This window comes from Electrophorus electricus, chromosome 8, assembly GCF_041902795.1.
Source record: "Electrophorus electricus isolate QZ-2024a chromosome 8, ASM4190279v1, whole genome shotgun sequence".
Taxonomy (NCBI): Eukaryota; Metazoa; Chordata; class Actinopteri; order Gymnotiformes; family Gymnotidae; genus Electrophorus; species Electrophorus electricus.
Window position 1 is genome coordinate 25,492,501 of NC_137504.1, and position 18,521 is coordinate 25,511,021.

The 18,521-nt window shown below is 43.3% G+C and overlaps 1 protein-coding gene across 6 annotated transcripts in view; it reads left to right on the forward strand.

Moving 5' to 3' along the window:
* Nucleotides 1-14,694, forward strand: part of brinp1 (bone morphogenetic protein/retinoic acid inducible neural-specific 1) — a 91,642-nt gene extending 76,948 nt beyond the window's left edge. For 5 of the 6 annotated variants that reach the window (XM_081719758.1, XM_081719757.1, XM_081719761.1 and 2 more), the window contains 2 exons: nucleotides 2,069-2,345; nucleotides 11,401-14,694. In XM_081719758.1, coding sequence (XP_081575884.1) covers nucleotides 2,069-2,345; nucleotides 11,401-12,541 — 1,418 coding nt within the window. In that variant the 3' untranslated portion in view covers nucleotides 12,542-14,694. The remainder of the gene's footprint in view (nucleotides 1-2,068; nucleotides 2,346-11,400) is intronic. The other variant, XM_081719762.1, reaches the window with a different exon arrangement.
* The last annotated feature ends 3,827 nt before the right edge of the window (nucleotides 14,695-18,521 follow it).

Consider the following 18,521-nt stretch of genomic DNA (forward strand, 5'->3'; position numbering starts at 1 on the left):
CCAGATTATTCAACTGCTGGATCGCTCTCTCCATGTCTGGGCCATTACTAAAGTGCTCGTTCTCTGCCATCATCTGCGCTTTCGAGGCCAATTACACTACATATCCCTGCTGTCATTAGTGGGACGGTCAATAATCTGGCAGGGATGACCCTAATCACTCCTGCATGTGCGGCCCACACACTGACACACATGGAAACACACTCATTTCTCATGCTTTCTGAGCAAAAAATACCAAACTAGGTTCTTCCCTGAGGTGGTCGCTCAATATCCACCTGACGGGTCTCCTAGCTTATGTATTATTAACAGGCAATAAAAGGTCCAAATAAAACCAGACACTCAGATATAGTTATATTGAATAGAGGACACTCAAATTGAGTTTGAAGGCCTCAAGGTCACTGCAATATTTCTGGAGACAGGCCCAGCAATAAATGAACCGTCCTAGGTGTGTGATAAACACAGGACTACTGGGAACGGACTGGGTGGATGGAAGGGGAAGAATAAAGCGAAAAAACAGTGAAAGAGCTAACTGGGCCTCGGAGACTCGTTAGAACTCCATTTTGGGATTCGGCACTTGCTTCAGACTGATAATCGACTGCTGATTGGCTGAAACGTGTAGCGTTAGTTCTTATTGGAGCGTGTGGGTGGAGGTCCAAAAGTGGGGAAGAGTGTGCAGAGAGTGACAGATTTCATGTGCAAAATCAGCTGCAAAGTAGAAACTAAAACTAAATGGCATATTGCAGTATGTAATGTACACAAAGGACCAATGTGAATTAGGAGAAAAGGTCTGAGTACAGATGAATTTAGTTGTGGTTTAGTGCCGTGATGGCTTTTAGTGCTCAGGAGAGCAATTTGTGGCCTCAAACTGCTTCACTAAGCTCCTTTGACATTGTTACAAACAGCTGGAAAATGTTTCAACAGAATCCTTACTTCAGGGCTAAAGCACTAGCAACAGTAATGATAATACATAGAATCATACTAACTGAGCCCATATCAGGTGCTTGTTGTTAAGAGGTGGCAATAATGAACACAATATTAGAAGCATTCATTTGTAACTTTTATAATGTAATGTGCGGCATCGCCACACTTTAAAAAATGAAGTAAACCATGAGAAGGACATTTCATTAGTTTCATACAAGGACTTTTCAAACAGCTAGAGCATTTTTTGCCTGCCTTAAATGTGTTCTTGAATAATTAATACAAGCTAAATAATAAAAACACAAATTACCATGCTATACACAAGTCAGTGTTTATCTGTGTTCCTCTGTTTTTACAAGAAAATTTATTTATGCTGTAAAACACTATTTATATCCACAGTGCACACTGACACACACTGAATGCCAAAACAAGACACGTCAAGCCTTACAATTTGTTAGCCAAGGAGGTATTGTGTCACTTTCGCAACACATGAACTGCATTTAAAGTACTGAACATGTGCATTAACCCATCTCTCTGAGTCCATATAGACACTATTCGAACAACACCTCCAATAAAGCCAGGTGTTTAGGCTGGTGAGGGAGCGTTAGCAGACCCAGAAGTATGCCCCAGGGTAGCAGCCAGAGAAAAGGCCTCGGCGTCGGTGTGTTTGTGTAACTGTCACTTTAGCTGTCTGCTGTGGCTCTTCTAAAGGGTTGCTTACTTTGTCTCCTTCACAAAGGAAGGCTTCATAAGCACGGCTCAGGAAATGGCTGGACGTGAGCATCCAGAGATGCGACTTTAAAACAGCAGTGTGGCGGAGGTGTAAAAACATATTGAAAAGAGACTGTGATCGTGACAAAAACTCCGGCTAACCGGCTTCTTTCAGACTTAATCGGAGACCGCTTGGATCAGCAGGCTTTGTAGTATTCTTTAAGATAACCTTGAAATAACTTAAGTTGAATTCTAACTCATTTCTTAAGAATTCAAGAATCCAGTGTTGTTTCCTAGGTTTAATAAATACAATATGAAATATTGAATGAATTCCTTTCATTTTCTCTCTTCTTTCTTTGCCTCCTTTTGTTCCCTCTTCCATGCACCTCCGTCCTCCGTCCTCCGTCCTCCGTCCGGCATCCCCGGCATCCCCCCCTGCCAGACGAGTTCAAGTCGTTCTTGAAGCGACTGCCCCCCGCACACTTCCTGCCGGTGAGCAGCGTGCACCTGCTCTGGGGCAGTGACTGGGACCTTCAGGCCCGCTACCGCCTGCTCCAGAGCTCCCTGGAGGCCCAGCGGTTCAAGATCCAGCGCACGGCCCGCAAGCTCTTCAGCCTGAGTGTCCGCTGCCACCACAACCCCAACCATCAGATGCCTAGAGAGAGGTGGGTCTCAGCCCCGGCAATCCCTTCAAAGGGCAACGGATTGGAGGGTTCGAGGTTGGTGGAGTTCCTTTAAAGTATACTTGAACAATGTTTGGGCAAGAATCAAAATCTGAGAGAAAAGAAAACTACAAAATACACTAATATAAAATACACTAGATATTGGGATATTGCTGTGGCCCTTCAGAGTTTAGTGTTTTCCGTGATTTAATACCTAATTCCACACATGAGCTAATTTCCAAGCCCTCAATGATTCATACTGTATGCAGTAAGGCAGAGTAAACACAAAACTTTTCAGCACCGTGGTCCCACAGGACACCCCACATATAGCCCAGGTTTAACACTCCACATATAGCCCAGGTTTAACACTCCACATATAGCCCAGGTTTAACACTCCACATATAGCCCAGGTTTAACACTCCACATATAGCCCAGGTTTATCACCCCACATATAGCCCAGGTTTAACACTCCACATACAGCCCAGGTTTAACACCCCACATATAGCCCAGGTTTAACACTCCACATACAGCCCAGGTTTAACACTCCACATATAGCCCAGGTTTAACACTCCACATATAGCCCAGGTTTAACACATCACATATAGCCCAGGTTTAACACTCCACATATAGCCCAGGTTTAACACTCCACATATAGCCCAGGTTTAACACTCCACATATAGCCCAGGTTTAACACTCCACATACAGCCCAGGTTTAACACTCCACATACAGCCCAGGTTTAACACCCCACATATAGCCCAGGTTTAACACGTCACATATAGCCCAGGTTTAACACTCCACATATAGCCCAGGTTTAACACTCCACATACAGCCCAGGTTTAACACCCCACATATAGCCCAGGTTTAACACCCCACATATAGGCCAGGTTTAATACCCCACATATAGGCCAGGTTTAACACCACACATATAGCTCTGGTTTAACAGCTCAGATATACAGTGAATATTCAGGATTTGACAAGTTGGATGAATAGGAAGGAAAATGAACTTTTTTCCCTATAATGAACAAGCTCTATAACTTTCCTCATAATGGTCACAATCATTTTGAACGTGACAGCAGTCATACACCAGTCAGCAGTCTGTAAAGACCCTGAGGACTTCCACCTTCACATCTAATGAAGTCTCCGTATTAAGGCAGGAAAGGTTATATTAGCAGTAAGGCACAGAGCTAACGGGTTTAATGGCTGTGGCCAGCTGGAAAAAGTTTATTAGAAAAAAAATGGACTTTATTGTAAAAGTGACTATGCACTGTACTAACCTGATACTGTTAACACACCTTAAACATTTCATTTCAGTTTTAATGGTGCAAAGGTGACACCACAGTCACCTGAGAAACTAGGAAAACTTAATGACAAGAATTTGCTGACCTCACAGCTCATTAGCATCCTTCAGATTTCAAAGGCAGCCAATAAGATAGGCCCAGCTCACCAACCCCTGCAAGCAGAGAACACACGGTGAAGCTGCGTTCCTGTTCAAATCATTATGTTTCATTAGCGACACGACTAAAAAACTGCATACAAATTCTGTTCAAGGCTCTTGTTGGGGTTGGGGTGCAGATAAGACTAAGCAAAATCCCGAACTAACACAACAGATAAGAGAGGACAATATATTCTCAGAAAAAAACAAACAAACAAAAAAACAAAGATAAAATCTGAAAAACTGATAGTCACATGAAAAGCTTTTAAATGCATCAAAAATAAGCGGAGCATGCAGGGGGTTGTGCATGCGTACAGGAGGGGGGAGGGGCATTGGATTCCCATGGTCGGGTGGAGGCATGAGCGTCAGCTGCCTGGAAGATGAAGGCAGCACACCCACGCCTGAATGGTAGCTTTAACAAGGTCTGTGAAGAAGTGTTATCAAAGGCAGGCAGAGCATAAGCAGGACTCCATGGGGCAAGGGCGTGTGATAGCATTCTGGGGAAGGGGCAACCAGAGAGGTAGACAAGCGGAGGACAGAGTGAGAGCAATAGGTAGAGAGAGAGAGAGAGAGAGAGAGAGAGAGAGAGAGAGAGTGAGGGGGGGGAGCGAGAGAGAGAGGGAGAGAGATGAACTTGGGGTGCTAGGGGTATAAGCCGGAATAGAGGAATGTGGTGCTCTATAATTCTATGTAAACACAGACCCAAGCCATATCAGCACTGTGTAGCATAGCAGAACAAAATGTTCACTCAAATTTTCTGCCCTAATTCTAAATGCACTGCTTTAAAGTAAAATAATGTTGGTTTTACTGAAGGCAGAGAGTCTGTTCCTGTGTATGAGAAAGGCCTATTTTCACAGTTCAAAGTCAGACTTGGCTAGTTTAACATAGATCTAGAGCACCAAATTAGCATCCACTTTGAATAAACTCAAATGTGGATTGCAACTGGGTAATAATTCTTCCTGGTAAAACTCTAGAGAAAGATGAAGGGCTTGAAAACACTTTTGCATGGGTATAGTTTCTGTTTTGAAATAATGTCGTATTGAGTATGGCCTAATTGAGACAGATTTCCGTCAAATCTTTCAAATATCATAGCCGTCAGCGCCAACAATACTGGGACTCATTAAGAATTGAAAACGATAACTTGCAATGCTGAAAGTTTTAGACCTCTGAAAAGTTTGTTTGTGAAGACATATGCCTGTCAAATCTCTAAAGACAGACTCAGACTGAGAACATTAATCTTCCTGAACATTGTGTTAAATTGAAAACTGCTTAGTGTGTATTCTTATGGAGTTTTAAAAGGGTACTGGATGACATTATAGAGATCTGGATATCTTATTTAACTTTTTTTTTTGTCCCTGAATGGCTCTTTGACCTTCTGTGGCAGTAGCACAAGTGTAAATTATATTTCTGTAACTACGTCTACATGGATTCAAATGCCTTTTACCCTTGAACATGGCATGTCTGTTTGTGCACATAACTTAAGAAGCAGTTTGTTTGCACAGCTGATGAAGGACCTCTACCAGAAACACCCTGTTTCTCTGGAAGCCTTATGTACTACATTGCAATTTTTACCATCTTCACATCTTTAACCACAATACACTGTAGTTACTCACGGGGATCGTTTTCAAATATCGCCCACAATATGTCCCCCACAGTATTAAAACTACTGACAGGTAAAGTGAATAACATTGATTATCTTGTTACAGTAGCACCTGTCAAGGGGTAGGAGATATTAGGCAGCAAGTGAACAGTCAGTTCTTGAAGATGTGTTGAATCCGAGTGACTTTGACAAGGGACAAATCATAATGTCTAAATGATTGGTGAGAGCATTTCCGAAACGGCACATATTGCAGGGTGTTTTCCCAGTACGCAGTTGTTAGTGCCTACCAAAATTAATAGAAGGAAGGCCAACTGATGAACTGATAACATGATCATGGGTACTAAGGCTGATTCACGGGCATTGGGAACAATCCCACAAAAGAGCTTTGTAATGCAATTAGCCATAAAAAAAATAATATTGGCTATGATAGAAAACCATGATATGGCTATGAAAGAAAGTTCTGTTTCTTCCTGTTTATTAAGCCCTTGCTCTGTATATTAATGTACAGCTGCAGACTGGCCAGCCTGCCCATGCTGACCCCTGTTTACCATCAAAAGTGCCTACAGTAGGTCTGTAAGAATCACAGCTGGGTCATGGAGCACTGGAAGAACATGGCCTGCTCTGATGAGTCACATTTTCTTCACATCATGTGGAGGGTTGGGTGCATGGGCATCACTTACCTGGGGAATTGGCAGCAACAGGATGCACTATGGGAAGAAGGCATGCTGGTGGAGGCAGGGAAAGTTCTGCTGGTAAAATTTGGGTCCTGGCATTCATGTGCATGTTATTTTGACATGTACCACCTACTGAAACATTGACGCAGACCCCTTCGTGGCAAAGGTATTCCCTAAAGGCAGTAGCCTCTGTCAACAGAATAATGCACCCTGCCACACTACAAAGATTGTTCAAGAATGGTATTGACTTGGCCTCCAAATTCCCCAGGTCTCAATCCGATCAAGCATCTGTGGGATGTGCTGGAAAACAAGTCCAATCCATGGAGGCTTCAGCTCACAACTTATGCGACTTAAAGGATGTACTGCTAACATCTTGGTGCCAGATACCACAGGAGACCTCCAGAGGTCTTGCGGAGTTCATGCCTCAACAGGACAGAATTGTTTTCACACACGAGGGGCAACCACACAGTATTAGGCAGGTGGTTTTAATGTTATGGTTGATCAGCAGTAGTTGCTGAATTTGAATTTGGCATGTAGGCCTAGAAGCAAAAAGAATGTGGAAGGTTAAAGCCAAGGCTGTCCCACTAGTGAGAAAAGCACTTGGGGCTGTGACCCCTAAAGCGCAGGCGGGGCTCAAGTGAATTCCAGAAATGGCAACACCGATCTCAGACAGAAAGAGCACTATCCAAGGAATGGCAAAAATACTGTGGCGCACACTCAAACTCCCAGTCCTCTGAGGAAAAAATGATTTCACCACCCACGGAAAGGGTGAGACAGGAATTATTATTATTATAACAATAAAACTGGCTATTTTAAAAGGCTTTGACATTTATGATAGAGTTTAGAGAACCCTGGATTCATAGTGAGCTTGCTGAAGCCCAGTCCTTGTAGGGTACACAATGCCTCGCAGTTCTGTTTCTTCCTGTTTATTAAGACCTGCTGTGTGTGCAGAGACCACAGCCATGTGCTCTCCTCGAAGGACTACAGTCTGACACTGGTGTCCTACAGGGAGAACCTGGAGGACTTCACAATAATCCTTCCTGAAGATTATTAGGATCTAATGAGGGAGGTTACACCTGAGACAGAGTCATCATCAGCTATGCCTGGAGTACTGGGCCATTACTAGCAGTAACAGTAAAAATTCAGGTTTTAAAGACATCACTTATTATATCTTTTACCATGACAAAGACATAATTTATAATATCATTTACCATGCAAAAGACATCACTTAAACTATCTTTTAATAAGCAATTTCTTTTACTAAGCCTTCTTTTAGCCTTCTTTTACTAAAGACTTTTCCGAATGTGTTCTGACTGCATGTCATACCAGCCGTGAAATATTAGCCATGAAATAAAAGCAAATAACTCCAGGAAAGCAGTTTCAAGTTCACTACAGTCTCTGCAGAACACACGCTGTCTGCTAATTGCATTAGAAGTTCTTACATAGAAATGGCCAGTGTAGGCTACGCGGCATTTGTGGATCTAGTTGGGCCTGCTGGGCTGTCACTCAGGATATCCCAAGTGACTTGCTCTTTGCCTGGAAGCGAGAGGGATGTGGCTGCCTGTCCAGGGAGGAGTTTCCTGCTGACAGTGAGCAGAAACAAGTGGCTCATTATTGGGACCAAACTGCCCCCACGCTCCATTCAGCCTCCAAGAGCAGAGGTTATACAACTGCGCTGGGCTCTGCAGGCAGATAAAAATAAACGGCGACGCCAGTTCTAGGACTCCAGGCCACAAGTGAGAAATGCACCATCCCATGGTGCAAACCATTAAAGCACCTGACGCCACACCATAGTGAGTCTGATAATACAAACCATCAGGGAGGTGATTCTTAGTATAGATGTGCAGAACGCACAACATCAGACACGGTACTGAAAATCTGGCAGTTGCGTCTACGAGCGTGCACCTGCTATTTCCGTCCCCGAACCTCGTTATCTGGTGCGCCATTATTTGAGGGGTTTGCTCCTGCCCATTGCGAGGAAAGAACCTCTGCCAATGTACTAGAACATCTGGCTTCGCAAGTCCACAAAGAAATGGAAAGTTTCCGAGGGAAGAAATCCGACTCAGCAAATTGGCGGCTTTTGTTCAATTAACGCCCCTTTCACGAGTCCCGCAGTTTCTTCCTAGGAAAAGTGCGCACAAGCACTGCTGCCACGCTGGATTGAAACAGCTGATGCATAAAGTTTAATGCCTCAGCACTTCAAGGAAAATTTTGTCTTCAGGGCAGGAAGTGGAATGAGGTTTTTCTGTCTGTCCGGTTTCGGTGAATCTACAGGGGGGATCTGCAGTGAAGGCCAGTGGAACACTTGGTGACATCAGCAAAATGAGATGGCCTACAAGACAAGTAGATAAAAGTTTTCATAGCAGAAGTGTGTGCAGTTATTAAAATTTAAGAAACCTGTATGTGTAAAATCTGACCCAGCCCGATATGCAGATATTTAAGGCTAAAAAGCAAATTGCAAAAGAGCACTTGGCTAAATGTGAAATATGAAATATCTCCCAGTGCTCCACACTTTGGAGAAGTGTTGCCATTTTGGGGCAGAACAGAACACATCTGTAAAGCTGGTGTGGAATTTAATCAAACAGGGTGGCTCAATTAAATGAGGAACCAAAGCGTGGTGCCCATCTCTGCTTCTGTGAAGCTCTGGCCCACAGTTATTGCCCCGGCTGAACGCTTACTGTAATTGTAGTCGTTTGTCATTAGTTGTACCTGATAAACAGTGGGTGGAATGGCATCTACTGGGAGAGAAAGAAAGCGAGGGAGGAGAGAGAGAAAGAGAGAGAGAGGGTAGGAGAGAAGGCGTAAATGCAGTTTTTGTTCATCTTCACTGTACAGTACACCCACACACCTCTCCTCGCTGAGTTAACAGTCATACACCTTGCAGATATGCTCTTCCCAATGTGCGGTACAGCTCAATTATCAGGTGAATGCACAGCTGGATCAATGGATGAATGGACGTGACCTGTGCAGCAACCCAGATAGGAGATTAAATCCCAAAGCTGACACTGCTGCGGATGGACGTGGACCGAGCACTTGTACAGCGAGCGCATAGGAGCAGCCTGTAGCCACGTGGCTGTGCACATGCAGTGCATCTCAGGCTTGTGGCAGCAGGCAGTGAAGTGGCACTGATGGAAATGGCAGTGGAGAACCGGTACCCCAGGGCTGTGGAGTTCCTTCCTATTCAAATGAAAGAAGAGCTTTCCCTTTCCAAACACAGAAAACTCAGATTCTTTCCTTTCATTATTGTCCTCTGCCTCCTTCTGCTCTGTCTTTCTGTCTGTCTGTTTCTCAGTGTCTGCCTGCCTCTCACACTCTCAATTCAGTTGAGCTTCAATTTGATGGCTTTATTGGCATGACTATATCATGTACATTATTGACAAGGGATAGAAAGGCAAAGCTTTCATGGCTTTATAGTTTAACTGGTTGAATGGATTTAACAACAGTAAATGCAGTGGTTGAAAAAAAACCCCTAAAATAAATACAACAATAATAATAATTTCCTATTTTCTTAACTTTCTCTCTTTCTTTCTCTCCCTTTTACACTCTCTTTCATCCTCTCTTTCTCTTTCCATCTCTTACCCCTCACACCCATGCCAGTGGACCTTTCTGACGATGCACGTCAGCTGCACTGTGCATCAAAAGCTGTCTGATAGCCCATTTCCAGCACGAGAATGGGCTCTGACTCGTGAAAACTAACAGCATTCGTTTCCAGCCATTTCCATGCCAGTGCCTGTGGCAAACTCTGCTCTTCTGCAAAAAAAAGACAAATAATAATGGGAAAATAAAAGCGCCACACTTCTCTGAAATCACATATTGATGCAAAACAGAATATAGCATATTCTAGTCGAGTGCTTCAAATCACATAAAATTGGCTTATTGCAAATAAATATGAAAAGACAATATTAAATGCCCCCAGAGATCGAACTGGCCCTCCAGCATAAATGTTTTAATCGGCAGCAAAGTTTGAAGTGCATTGAAAGTAAAATTACATTTTGGTAATACTCAGATATCAGAATCAGTTATATAGATTGAATGTTTCCATTAGGAACAGTTGACAACCAGAACCACATATGAACAGAAAAACAACAACATTAACAGCAACAGCAGCATTAATCTGTTTCCTCTCTGGATTTATTTGTTCTGCCTTACAGTAATATGAGAATGACCAGCAGTACAACAAATCATACATGTAATTCATTTTTTCTGTGGGTATTTCTCTGCAGAGGAGACTCAACAAATACAAAGTGAATATATCATGAACCCAGATGGAGGTGCTCAGTGTCCACTATTTGAACTGGAAGCTTAAACAGTATGGACAAGAAATTTTTCATTTCGCCGGTTTTCCCCACTGAATATCTTGTTGATCTCTGTTTTATGGTTTTCCCATCCCTGTGCCCTTACCATGGAATTATTTCATAAAGGTCTTCTGCATTTTTTCCCCAGTATTTTCAAAAGTGAAGAAGTCGAAAAGGTCAGGATGAAGTAGATCGCTCCACAGTAGAAATGAACGCGCAGCCTTTCTTTTCTCCAGCACCCCATATGAGGTCACCCGAGCAATGTAGTTCCACACTGATACGATAAACTTTATAAAATATAAGACCCCAAACTAAAGGATTGTTTTGCTGTTTTCACAGTTTGATTTATTTCTTTAGACAGCTTCCTTTGAAGTTAATTCACTGAGTTTGTGAAATGTACAAAGCATTTTTTGAAACCATCAGCCTGTGCCTAAATAATTGATGATATTAATATTATATTAGATGATATTAAATATGTAGTTGTAGTCTCATTTTTCAGATCTTTGCTCTGCAGACATTGTCAGTGTTGAGTGAAGTCAGAATATGAAATTGCAACTCGATCACGAGTTTTACAGTGCATAATCCCTTAAGTGCAAATGACATTTTGCCTCTAACTCTGCTGCAGTAGCCTTGGCACAAAAGCATAGTTTCTGTGTGAAGAATGCTGTCACCTTAACTGCCAGCTCCCTGGTTGATGGTTTTATTGGAGATGGCTTGAGATCCTCCTGATCTGTGGAGAGATGGGGGTCATCAGTCTTTACTACCTGGGTTCACCAGTGTGTCACCATAACCTTGAGTCTGCTGTCTCACTCATATCAGATGCCCTCCCCCCCCCCCCCCCAGTCCATAGGAGAACTTCCAGAGCCTGTCAAAATGACAAGGAGGAACGCCCAAGGGGAGGTGCGCGATTTGCATAGAGAAATAAAATTGGGGCTTCTCTTTTGACAGAGTATATTATCCGTTTTACTGATTGGTCTGTAACAAACAGCAGTAGCCTGTGACGGTTACTTAATCCTCTGTAACTGCAAGCGCCAGGGCTAAACTGTGCATTACTAATGGGCCGTTTTATCCACTTTGTCTTTGTTCGCCTGTGTCCCGCCCCCCCCACAGATCTGTGCTACAGTGGCTTAACCGGGTGCAGTCGTTCCTCTACTGCAACGAGAACGGCTTCTGGGGCACCTTCCTAGAGAGCCAGCGCACATGTGTGTGCCACACGGGCGTGACGCTGTGCCAGCGCCCCATCCCCTGCGTGATCGGCGGCAACAACAGCTGCGCTATGTGCAGCCTGGCCAACATCTCGCAGTGCGGCTCGTGTAACAAGGGCTACAAGCTGTACCGCGGGCGCTGTGAGCCGCAGAACGTGGACTCGGAGCGCAGCGAGCAGTTCATCAGCTTCGAGACGGACCTGGACTTCCAGGACCTTGAGCTCAAGTACCTGCTGCAGAAGATGGACTCACGCCTGTACATCCACACCACATTCATCAGCAACGAGGTGCGCCTGGAGACGTTCTTTGACCCGCGCTGGCGCAAGCGCATGTCGCTGACGTTGAAGAGCAACAAGAACCGCATGGACTACCTGCACATGATGGTGGGCCTGTCCATGAAGATCTGTCAGATGCGCAACAGCAGCGTGGACCCCATGTTCTTCGTCTATGTCAACCCATTCAGCGGCAGCCACTCAGAGGGCTGGAGCATGCCCTTCGGGGAGCACGGCTACCCACGCTGGGAGAAGGTGCGCCTGCAGAGCTCGCAGTGCTTCAACTGGACTCTGCTGCTGGGGAACCGCTGGAAGACCTTCTTCGAGACGGTGCACATCTACCTGCGCAGCCGAGCCAAGGTGCCCACCATCCTGCGCAACGACACCGGCCAGGGCCCCGTGGACCTGTCTGACCCCAACAAGCGGCAGATCTACATCAAGATCTCCGACATCCAGGTGTACGGCTACAGCCTGCGCTTCAATGCCGACCTACTGCGCAGTGCTGTGCAGCAGGTCAACCAGTCCTACACGCAGGGGACCCAGTTCTACTCGTCCTCGTCCATCATGTTACTGCTGCTGGACATAAGGGAGAGGATTAACCGCCTGGCCCCTCCGGTGGCCCCTGGGAAACCCCAGCTGGACCTCTTCTCCTGCATGCTAAAGCACCGGCTGAAGCTCACCAACAGCGAGATGATCCGTGTCAACCATGCCCTGGACATGTACAACACAGAAATCTTGAAACAGTCAGACCATCTAACTACCAAACTTTGCTGAAATTTAAAGTGAGAGAAAACGCAAATCTACTACTGAATAGACCATCACAGAACAAAACGAGACAAAACAGTTCCTTTTTATTTTCCCTTGGTTTTTTTTTTGGTTTTTTTCATTTGGGACCTTTTTGTTCTGCTTTTTGATGTACTATTAACAACTTTGTAAGTGTAATTGTTAAATACGAAACTAAAATACAGAAATTAAGCCTTTTAGCTCACTAAAAGATTAATGAAAAAAAGAACATGACTGTATCATATGTGTCCAAGCATGTCTGTCACTTCTTAATGGAGCATTAAGAGAAAAAAAAAAAAAAAGAATTCTGGTGACAACGAGGCCTTGATATTACTCAGAGGGGGAAAAGGTACATTTGAAACTGCCATTCTTTACTGGGTAACATTTTTAATGATGTAACAAAGCAGACCAGAGATTCATCTTTTACTTTGAAAACTTGTAAAGCAAGATGTGTCATAACATGCAAAGAACGCATTTCACTGGCTTCACGCTTCTATGATTTTAAAAACAAAAAGATTCCACTAGCTGTACAGTGTTTCTTCATTCTCCTCGTAGACATCCCTCTGAGTGTGACTCCAGTACAGGCATGTGACAAAGCAGCGCAGAGTGGCTTTCCTCTAAAACACACTCAGTTGTTTATAGCTCTAGTTTTGTTGATGCCTAACGCTAATCGCCGTTTTGCTAGCTGGACGTGTCTTTTGAGAGTGAAGGACTCTAACCTAAGCTGAAACCTGTGTGTCGGGCTACCTCCAGTGTGTTTTGAAGTTCCATTCCTGTTCTTGAGTAAGCTGCAGTCCCTGAGCACAGTGTCTGCGGTCTGAAGAGCAACACCGATGCTCCATCGTACAGCTTCGCAAAGTGTGTACTGCCTCCAGTTACTGGTGTGTCACTGTTGTGTTAAGGTTTATTTTTGTTTGTTTTCTTCTTCTACTTTTTCCATTGTCAAAAACAGATTTTGCTGAACATTTTGGGTGTCATACTCGCGAGACATAAAGCCATACATTTCCTAGAGGGATGTCAGAATAAAGGAGAGGCTTGTATGCATTTATTTTGTGAAAAATGTCCTATATGTTTTGTACATTTCTTTTCAGAGCACAGTGGTCCGAGGGAACGTTTTCAGTGGTGGACAGGGGCATGGCAATGAAACATCTCTCCATTTCCATAAATGACAGAAAAAGTAAAAGCTTTGAATAACTGTTATGAACATTGATTTTAGGCTCACGATCACCTCTATGCCATAGAAACGCTTAATTTTGCAACCTCTGTTTTTCAGTCCAGTTCAGGTCTGACATTGTGAAATGGAATACTCATTCTAAATGTAAAATGTTATGTTTTGTACTAAAATAACCTACATCATTATTATTATTATTATTATTATTATTATTATTATTATTTGGGTCTTATTAAGTGCCTGTTACCTATCCCTTTAACCCTTTGTAAGAGGTTTTCTGCTGATACACTGCTCTCCTCTGCTGTCTGCTTTTCACCTGTATGCCCTGTGTGCTCCATCATCTCCACCGCTGTGCTCCGTTAGTCAGGATGAAGTGGACAGAAGGGAAGCTTTGCCAGTTCTCACCGTATTCTGCATGTGTTTAAACGAGAACCATCTGGAAGGAGGCTTCCGGCCTTCTCCTTTAATTAAAACACTTAAGACGTATATTATATGTGTAAATAGCTACATCGCCTCGGTACGACCGTGGAACCAAAAGCTTTTCTTAGATCTCTGCAAAGTCTGTTGGGAGTGGCTTCAGTTCGTAATTAAGACCCAGCGACTCTAGCACAAGGTACGAAAGAATCACACAAGACCCCCCCCCCCCCCCCCCGAAAATTATGTTCTTGCAATGGAAGAGGAAAGACCGCCAGCCGGTACAACCTCTCCTTAATAAAACACACCTCACCGCACACACAAGCACACAAGCTGCCCCTTCTTACTGTTCTTTTACACGATATCATGTACAATACAGCCCCATCTTCCAGTAGGTCTTTCAATGGGTCTGATTGGCAAACAGCTTTCAATACCTTGTGTATGTAATTTCTGCTGTTCTGTTTAAAAAAAAGAAGAAAAAAAAACCTATATCAGCTTTCTTCAAATGAATGTTTCATAATAATCTATTTCTCATTAAAAATGCTATATTTAATATGAAGAGCAGTGCTTGTCTCTACCACTTCTAAGTAAGGCTGCAGGGTGCAGTTTGTAGAACAAAGCAGGACAAAAATCTATTGGGCTGATGTCTGTCAGGCATTTTCAGATAACAGGTTTTAGTTACTACTTTGTCTCTTTTTAGATCAATCAAAGAATCAATTTTATTGGCCAGGTATGCACTTTTTACTTGGTGAGTACACTTATAATATATGGAGATCGAGCCGACACTGAACTACACACAGATATACACAAGAAGAACAGGAAATCCATAGGAATAAGCTAAACCTAGATACAAAAGGTCCAATAAGGTCTATAAAAGAATAGAGGTGTAAAAAGAAATATTGAATAAGTACATATGTGGAAGGTCTGTGACATAACCATGACAACAGTTTAGTCTTTTGGGCTCTTCAAGCAACCCCACACTGCAGGTTGAGGACAGTTTTGGTCTGTCAGATCATGTCACGATTCCCTCCGTGAAGCCCGAGATCTGCTCTGCTCTCCTGCGTCTCTTCCTCTCCTCTGTGGCCCTCCCTTGCATCGTGTGTGTTCACAGGCACATACAGTGCCCAGCCAGAGCCCTGAGCTCCGTCCTGCAGCTCGCTTTTGATTCAATGAGCATTTCCTACTAAGAATTAGAACTAAAATTAATTGGCTGTCTGCCTCAGGACGTTCAGTGTGATGTTATTTGGTTTCCACTGGAACAAAAGGCTAACGAAGGAAGTAAACGTTCTCGCTCTCTCACGCTCTCGCTGTTCTGTATATCTCCCTTTGTTTTGTTGCAGGTATAGAATAGCAAAAGCCTGACTCTCACTGTGTCCTTAACCAGAAGTATTAAACCAAGAAAAGCAGTTAAGGTTTCATTTCAAATGAGAAAAATGCCAAGGGGTTACAAGTTAGAGGGAAATTTCAGATATGTATACACTTCTCTGAGAAACTAATGCACTAGAAGTGAGAAATAGATAATTTAATACTCAAGGGAAAATATCCTTGCGTTACATCTAAATTTGCCACTGCAGCACAGGAGTAGACCAGAGAAGAGAAGCACAGTAACTGTATTACATTTGACGCCTTAACCAAACGCCGCACCGTCTGCCTCGAGGGTCTCTGCAAGGAAAGCAAACAATGTCCTGCACAAGGTGCTGCCGTGATCAGCTTAAGAAGCATGCTCAAGCTGGCCATGAATGAGAGAGAAAACATTTCATGAGCGTGCAGCTATTTCTGAGGCTATTTAGCAACCTCTTATCAAAGGCTTTGGTAGCCAAAGCAGAGTGAGCAGGTAATGAGTCAAGGTGCGGACGGTGCTTTCGAAGGAGAGCATGCTGGACTGGAGATCCAGAGATCTGTAGATCTAATTCACGAAGAGTGGATATTGATTATCCGCACTGGAGGTTTTTCACATAACTGTAGCCGAAGCAGTATACCAACAGAGTAAACTCAAAAAAGAGAATTTTTTTACAGTTAAACTGAGCCACACATTCAGTCATTTTTTCCAATATAATTTCCTTGGAACACGTTCCACAAAGACTGCAAAATCCTATCCGGGGAGAGTGTGGACTACAAGCAGAGTGGTGCAGTTGTGCATGTAAGACATTAAAGAACTGAGTAAACAGTAGGATCTAATGGCATTTCAGCAGCCAAAGCTATTCATTACTCTTTCTTGTCTTTACCATTGCACAACACACACACACACACACACACAAAACCCAATAATCTGCATAGTTTGCGCTTTTGTTCTCCTTCAGCACCATCAAATCCCATGAAATGCTGATTACTCCATGTTTTATGGCTGCTAATGAAGTGTAGAAGACAGAGTGTGTAGGAGCTATAGCCTGTGTCACTGAACTATCACCAGCACAGGACACACACGGCTATATCAGTCTGTAATTACAATACTCCAGTCAAATCTGCTGCCATGCGTTTACTCTATTGGAAGGCCATTCCCAAGAAAGCAGAAGCAATGTATAAATAGGAGGTCTACCCAGCCATTGGGGGTAACTCACTTGTTTGAAGTGTTTGAGGTCTGTCCTTAGTTACAGATGGAGTTTTGTTACCTTTCAGACTTGATTTTCTTTTAGCAGGATGCAACAACCGAGAAAATGAGCATGTACATCAGTTGCACAAATGCAGTGAGTCTTTTTAAGAGTTTGAGCCCTCCGAGCGTCAACCTCTGTTCAGCTCTTAACAATGTGATGTTTTTTTTTTTTTCCCCTGTAAACCCCAAGGAAGTGAAGAAACCTAAAAATACATTAAATGGTGTCAAGTTAGGCACTCCTGGCAGCTTTAACAAGATGTTATGCACAGGCTGTGGGAAGGAATGAAAGTGGATGCGATTTTAATTTCCATCTCAGCTCCTGAAATGAATTCATGCTCTGCTGGTAATAGAGTCTGTTCTTGTGGACTATATTAATATGAAATGTGCTTCACGTTCCCACCGCTTGTACACTCCATGCTCAGTGCCTTGCGCTACATGCCTCTTCCAGCAACACGAGCCGATGAGCACTGTTTGCGCTGAGGAGAGGATGGAGGAAAATAGGAATTCTCACAATGCCGCTCACAATTTCTGGTTGAGTGACATTGAAGAAGAGCCGTCACCTCCTTGTGTGCTGCTGTCAAAAGGAGGTAACATTCACAAAGTGACTTTCATAAAAGGCAACGATATCAATATATTAGCAAACGGATGAATAATAGAATAGGAAAGAAAGAAAGAAAGAAAGAAAGAAAGAAAGAAAGAAAGAAAGAAAGAAAGAAAAAGAAATAAATGAAGAAAAAGGGTTAGAGTTAGAAAAAACTACATTCACAAACTGGAAACACTGTTAGAAACACCTTTATTAGAAATACCTTATCTGTAGTCTACAGCACATCTGTGGCACTGCATTATTTATGTTAATCATTCTCTAGCTCTTTATCAGTGGTCAGTATCTGACCACAGGACACTTGGCTGGGTTTGTGTTGCAGATCATCCTCAACCCTACAATGTGTACAACCACCAGCAGTGTCTGATAAACTTGTACCAGCTCAACACCCACCACCATGTCCGTGACATATCAGAGGTAACGCAGTGTCCAAAAATGATTAACAACCCAAATACTTTCCAGTCAGCAGTGGTCCTGTAAATCAGAAACTGACCAATGATAAACAGGGAAGAGGCTGGATGACAATGGTTGCATACCAACAGATGTGTTACAGGATATAATTGCACACTATAAATTGCACCTAGACATTGGTGTACCTGATAAAGAGACCAATAACTGTGTGTGTGTGTGTGTGTGTGTGTGTGTGTGTGTGTGTGTGTGTGTGTGTGTGTGTGTGTGTGTGTGTGTGTGTGTGTGTGTGTGTGTGTGCACATACAGAAGATTGTTTCCTGACGGTGTTAACCTCTGGCAGAGTGTTCTGCATGACCTTGAGCAAACAGATTTGCACTTGCTGAGTATCACCTTCTACACAGCCTGACATCTGTCTTCACTCTGGGCTGCTCAGGTCGAATGTGCGTCAGCATGCAGTTTGTGCTAGTTGCAGGCTCAGAGTGAGAATGGACAGAAATTGGAATGATTTTCCTATGTACTGTAAACAACAACGAAATTCAGGTAATCAGAATTGTGCTTACATTTACAATACTGTGCAACCTGTCTTACACTTCCTTTAAACCTTGCAGAATGCTTAGAATTTAAAATAATTAATAAGCAGTAATTTCTGTGATTATTGGAGGACATTAAAGCTACTGCAAGTGATTTCACATTCTTGATATGCTGCTAGACTTCAGCAAATCATCAAATCTCCTAATCCCCTCCCTGTAAAGACATGTATGATCTTCTGATCTTCTATGTATGG